The sequence below is a fragment of the Penaeus monodon genome, chromosome 3 (genome assembly GCF_015228065.2).
Source record: "Penaeus monodon isolate SGIC_2016 chromosome 3, NSTDA_Pmon_1, whole genome shotgun sequence".
In the NCBI taxonomy this organism is placed as follows: Eukaryota; Metazoa; Arthropoda; class Malacostraca; order Decapoda; family Penaeidae; genus Penaeus; species Penaeus monodon.
In genome coordinates, this window is record NC_051388.1 from 5,542,713 (window position 1) to 5,549,483 (window position 6,771).

The 6,771-nt window shown below is 30.3% G+C and overlaps 1 protein-coding gene across 1 annotated transcript; it reads left to right on the forward strand.

Moving 5' to 3' along the window:
- Positions 1-169: 169 nt before the first annotated feature.
- On the forward strand, positions 170-2,147 carry LOC119588257 (the record flags this gene model as incomplete). Its single annotated transcript, XM_037936956.1, is given in 2 exon segments — positions 170-337; positions 1,922-2,147. Coding segments are annotated over 2 exon segments (363 nt in total), but the record flags the coding sequence as incomplete, so codon positions are not given.
- Between the last annotated feature and the right edge of the window lie 4,624 nt (positions 2,148-6,771).

A 6,771-nucleotide genomic window follows, 5' to 3' on the forward strand; every position in this document is an offset into this window, starting at 1 on the left:
GAAAATTCAGCCTTGATAAAATTGAGCTGCCTTGGCCACGGTTTTAGGGATTGGTCTAATGGAATTAGCGGTATAATAACTTCAAAGATGAAGTTATTCACGAATCTTATTAGCTTTACAGGTGCGCAGATTCGGGAAATAAAGGAACGAGGGATTCGTGGATTCACGAATCTTGGAGTTACAAAAACGCGGAGGCTGCCATGGACGTAAACATTGAGGATCTTCCTGATGAAATTATCATTCAAATTTTGCATTTTCTCAGCAGCGAAGACCTCATTTCCGTGTCATGCGTGAGCAACAGACTAAGCTCCATCGTGAGTGACAGGGATGTCGTGAGGTAACGTTCCCTTTAGTTTCCAAGTCCTGTTCGCCAGTCAAAATATCGGTCTTGCTCATGACTGTCGGTAATTTATTCACCAAAATCGTACGTTTCAGTCACTCAGGAGGATTATAAGTCCGAAAGACATGAGGGTTTTAAACTGGTTGCTTATTAAAGATGTACAACGGATACTTTTTTTGCTTTTAAGTAAAGGTAAACATTGAATGAAACTAAAGATCAGTTACTTCCAGACGCTTCTTTGTGACGCTTCCTCTGTAAATTTCAAAGAAATTGGTTAATATTCAGAATGCCTTTGCATGACTGATCATGACGATACTACTGACAATGGATAGCTCTTATCCTCTACTAATCATTTCTGTAGAACATTTGCTGTGCCCCCCCCCCAAAGCCCCCACATTTTTTGGCCCCAATAGCAGGGGAGGGCAAATAATGGTACTAGGGAAATTTGGAGGGTAAAATATGAAAAATATACACAGAATAAGTCACTATATTGTCTAATACAAGAGGCTTGTACCCCTGTGCCTTCTCCTCCTGGGGTCTACTGCCACCCAACCCTGTCGGTTGGCTCTTTGGCAAAGGACAAATAATCTACCTTTGAAAGAAAGAAAGATGAAATTTGGTCTGGTTCCTTATTTGAAGACAAATCATCAGGATTTCTGCAGTTTGTAGAAACAAATTTTTATTGGCATCATCTGTCATTTATATTACAGTGAGTCACTCTGGCAGAATAATAAAATTAAAGTAGCTATGCAGAGTACATTTGATGAGGCAAAATAAATCTTTAGGATTGGTTTGCTAAATTGTAATGTAACATGCAGTTGGTATTAATTAACATGTTAGATGACTGATAGATATTTAGATTAGAAATGCTATGTACACAAAGTATTTGAAGAATTGGATATTAGTATGGTTTATTATATACCATATCTGAAACCCAAAATTAATCTTTATATGAGTCATGCATTGAATTTATTAAATAATATATGGTAATTACAAGGGAGATGTCAAATCAAGGAGGCATGAGGAGTGCACTGCAGCCTTTTCATTCATTATTTGTTTCTTTTTAATAGGTCAAGAAGAGATTTTTAAGATAAGAAAAAAAATATGTATTTCATTGAAATTATAAGAAAGAATTTGTAATAATGGGCAAAACACTCAAAGGGCATTAATCTCATGGAGTTGTTGAAATCCCACCACTTTATACTTGTAGTCTCTTGTACTGTGATTGATTTGGTGTGTTTTGGTTTTACAGTGAATGAGATATACTGTTGATATTCATAACTTGATGGTTTAGATGATATAGTTCCTGTTTAAAAAATAAATAAATCCAATATCAAATGCCAGTGTTAAGGTGATGCATTGCCAAGATATATTTTGTCTACTTATCTATTAAGTACATTACTGAAAAATATTTTGAAACAAGGCATCATATTTAATTGTTCCTTTTTTTTAATGAAGTCAGTTTTATTCTACTTGAGAATTTAATCCAGTATTTATATCTTTATGTACATTTATGTTTTCTATTTTTCATTCTTTGTATTGTATGATTGCATACTTTTATATATTCTCTTAATTATTCAGAAATCTGGACCTGAGAAGCATTTACAAGTGCACCACAGAAGACCTGAAACTTTTCTTCCTCCCACGAAAAAGATGTCACAACATCCAGCACATCAATTTAGAGCATGTTTATTGGATCAAGGTCCCAAACTTTGTGGTGAAGCTGAAGAGTCTTGTGTCTCTGAAGATGAAAGGAATTCCTCTGACCTTTTTGCAACTCAAGTGGATTTTAACATCTTGCTCAAAGGTGGGTTGAGAGAAGAGGATGTATCTCATAGCATAAGGGTATTGACAAGAATAATACCCTGACAGGATTTTGATCATTATTAGATAAAATAATTTTTTGTAGAATGGTGTTTTTATGATTTATTTGATAGTCATTATATATAAAAAATACGTACATAAGTATTTATTTCTAAATACTTATCTAGATAATTCACAGTATCCTGGTCAACTTTTTTTATACATATTTTGATATAATTATTCTATACTAAGTTTGTTTTTAATCTATATTCTTGAGATATGTCTGAGCATTTACTAAAAAAATGTAGATTAACCCCATGGATCCAGGTGCTTTGAGGCTTGCAGGAAGACCAAAATGTGGGCATTAGGCCTATTAGAACGGTGACTCTCTCGGGTGTGTGGCTAGTAGGCCTAGCTTCCTCGGCTAGCCATTTTTTTGCAGATGCATTTTTGCTATACATGCTTTTTAGGAGGCCTCTATTTGATAGACTTTTTAAATTAAGCAGACTCCATATAATCTCTTCAAATAGTTTATACTCTGTGTAATATAGATATTTTTCTGTTTTTAGCATCATTTTTTTTACATTTTTGTAGTATTCAGATTTTTAAGATTATCATTGACTTTGCTATATCAAAAGAATAATAGATTCTTTTTGTTGTTTACACTTCATGTTATTGTGCTCTTTTCTGCAAATGTATCTTTGCCGTTTTGCCATTTTCTGAAGTCTACATTTGCCATTTGTTATAATTTATCATTTTATCATACATATTATATCTCCAAATAGTTTCACTTTGTGCAATACAGGGAATATGTTATTTGTTATTTTTACATATTTAGTTTTCAAAAATAAACATTCACCTTGGTATATCAAAACAGTAAGACTATTTTCACTGATCACACTTCATATTATGTTTCCAAGTAGATTACATTCTGTTCAGTACAAGAAAGATGAACAAAGATTTTTTTTTCCCTTTTTTTTTTTTTTTTTTCCCCCTATTCATGATGCATATTTTTCTATTGTGTTAAATTTGAAAACAATTATATTGGCACAAGGCCACTTTTCAGTGTCTGCAAATAGTGTAGTCTTCTTGCACATACCATACACATACCACACCTTGTAGTATCGATAATGGTGGGCAGGTGCAGAAACCTGAGCTTGGACATAGTGTCCTCCCTGGAGATAGCCCTTTCCCAGGCATGACTCATGGACAGTACTTACATCTTCATAAACTGGTGGAAATCCTGCAGGAATTCATGAACGGGCTCCTTCCTGAAGGCCCACTGTGTCAGTGTCCCTCCTAGTGCTTTGTGCACTAAGAAGGCATTGATGACCACCATATCCATCAGTTTATACAGAACTTTAGAAGTTCATTTGATGGACTTGGGTATCACTCAGCCACCAGGTCACTCAGCCACCAGGTCACTCATGTCAACCTCCCTCATCCCGACATTGTAGTCGGCAATGACTTCTGAACTTTTGTTGACCATGCTGGTTCAAGATTGCAACCATCTTGCTATTGTGAACTGTCAATAAGATTGTCACAGGCCATTGAAGGCAAAAGATTCCTGTCTTTGTGCAGTGACAGTCCACATCACCATGGGCCTTTACTTGCAGGCCTTTTAGCAATCGGTATGGTTGGCACAAACCATGTCAATTGCATTGACATGCTGACTCCCCAGGTAGTGCAAAAGGCAAGGAAAAGTGTACCATTTATTGGTATGCACCTCATACCCCATTTCAAACAGGCCTGCATCACCTAGCAAGACGATGACAATCTTCAAGAATGCAGGCATGTCCCCTTTGTCCTGGCACATGTAGATCTGGAGGGCACTGGACATAGCCAAGGGCTGAGGCCGGGAAAAAAAAAAAGAAAAAAGAAAAGAGAAAAAGAAAAGAAAAGAAAAAAAGAAAAGAAAAAAAAAAAAAAAATATTTTGTATATATGTGGTGTATATATATAATATATATTTATATATATATTTTAAATTATATAATATATATATTATAATATATTTAATATATATATATATATATAAAAATAATAAAATTTTATATATATATAATATATATATAAAATATATATATATATATATAAAATATATATATATATATATATATTTTTATATATATATAAAACCATATATATATACATATATTTTTTTCTTTTTTTCTTTTCTTTTTTTCTTTTCTTTTCTTTTTTTCTTTTTCTTTTTCTTTTTTTTTTCCAGGCCTCAGCTTAGGCTATGTCAGTGCCCTCCAGATCTACATGTGCCAGGACAAAGGGGACATGCCTGCATTCTTGAAGATTGTCATCGTCTTGCTAGGTGATGCAGGCCTGTTTGAAATGGGGTATGAGGTGCATACCAATAAATGGTACACTTTTCCTTGCCTTTTGCACTACCTGGGGAGTCAGCATGTCAATGCAATTGACATGGTTTGTGCCAACCATACCGATTGCTAAAAGGCCTGCAAGTAAAGGCCCATGGTGATGTGGACTGTCACTGCATAAAGACAGGAATCTTTTGCCTTCAATGGCCTGTGACAATCTTATTGACAGTTCACAATAGCAAGATGGTTGCAATCTTGGACCAGCATGGTCAACAAAAGTTCAGAAGTCATTGCCGACTACAATGTCGGGATGAGGGAGGTTGACATGAGTGACCTGGTGGCTGAGTGACCTGGTGGCTGAGTGATACCCAAGTCCATCAAATGAACTTCTAAAGTTCTGTATAAACTGATGGATATGGTGGTCATCAATGCCTTTAGTGCACAAAGCACTAGGAGGGACACTGGACACAGTGGGCCTTCAGGAAGGAGCCCGTTCATGAATTCCTGCAGGATTTCCACCAGTTTATGAAGATGTAAGTACTGTCCATGAGTCATGCCTGGGAAAGGGCTATCTCCAGGGAGGGACACTATGTCCAAGCTCAGGTTTCTGCACCTGCCCACCATTATCGATACTACAAGGTGTGGTATGTGTATGGTATGTGCAAGAAGGACTACACTATTTGCAGACACTGAAAAAGTGGCCTTGTGCCAATATAATTGTTTTCAAATTTAACACAATAGAAAAATATGCATCATGAATAGGGGGAAAAAAAAAAAAAAAAAAAGGGAAAAAAAAATCTTTGTTCATCTTTCTTGTACTGAACAGAATGTAATCTACTTGGAAACATAATATGAAGTGTGATCAGTGAAAATAGTCTTATGTTTTGATATACCAAGGTGAATGTTTATTTTTGAAAACTAAATATGTAAAAATAAACAAATAACATATTCCCTGTATTGCACAAAGTGAAACTATTTGGAGATATAATATGTATGATAAAATGATAAATTATAACAAATGGCAAATGTAGACTTCAGAAAATGGCAAAACGGCAAAGATACATTTGCAGAAAAGAGCACAATAACATGAAGTGTAAAACAACAAAAAGGAATCTATTATTCTTTTGATATAGCAAAGTCAATGATAATCTTAAAAATCTGAAATATACAAAAATGTAAAAAAAATGATGCTAAAAAAACAGAAAAAATATCTATATTACACAGAGTATAAACTATTTGAAGAGATTATATGGAGTCTGCTTAATTAAAAAGTCTATCAAATAGAGGCCTCCTAAAAGCAGTTAGCAAAAAGCATCGCAAAAAAAATGGATAGCGAGGAAGCTAGCATAGCCACACATCCCTATATATATTATATATATTAAAATTATATATAATATAATATATTATTAATATTAAAATTATATATATTATATATATATATATATAATTATAATATATATATAATAATATATATATAATATATATATATATATAGATATATATATATATTATATATATTTTAAATATATATATAATTATATATTTTTAATAAAATATATTTTTATATATATATATATATATATATAATTAATTATATAAATTTATATATTTTTAAATAATATATAATATGGATATATATTATAATATATATTTTATATATATATATATATTATATATATATATTTATTTATTATGAAATTATATAATTTAAAAATTATAGTTTATAAATAAAATTACAAATATATTTTATATTTTAATATATATATATCATATTTTATATTATATATTATATATATATATATATATATATTAATATATATATATATATATATTATATACCATATATATATATATTAAAATTATATATATATATTTATATTATATTATATATTAATAATTATATATATATAATATATCCATATAATATATATCATATATATATTATCCATATATAATATAATCCATATATATATTATATATATATATATCCATATATATATATATATATATATATAATATATATATATATATCATATATATATAATATATATCCATATATATATATTATCATTATATATATATATATATTATATATATATATATATATATATATATTAATAATATAATTAATATATATATATATAATATATATATATATATATAATATAATATATATATATAATATATATTATATTTTCCATATTAATTTTAATTATATATATATATAATTATATAATATATATAAATTATTTTTAATTTTATTATTTTTTTTTAAAAATATTAATATATATTATATATT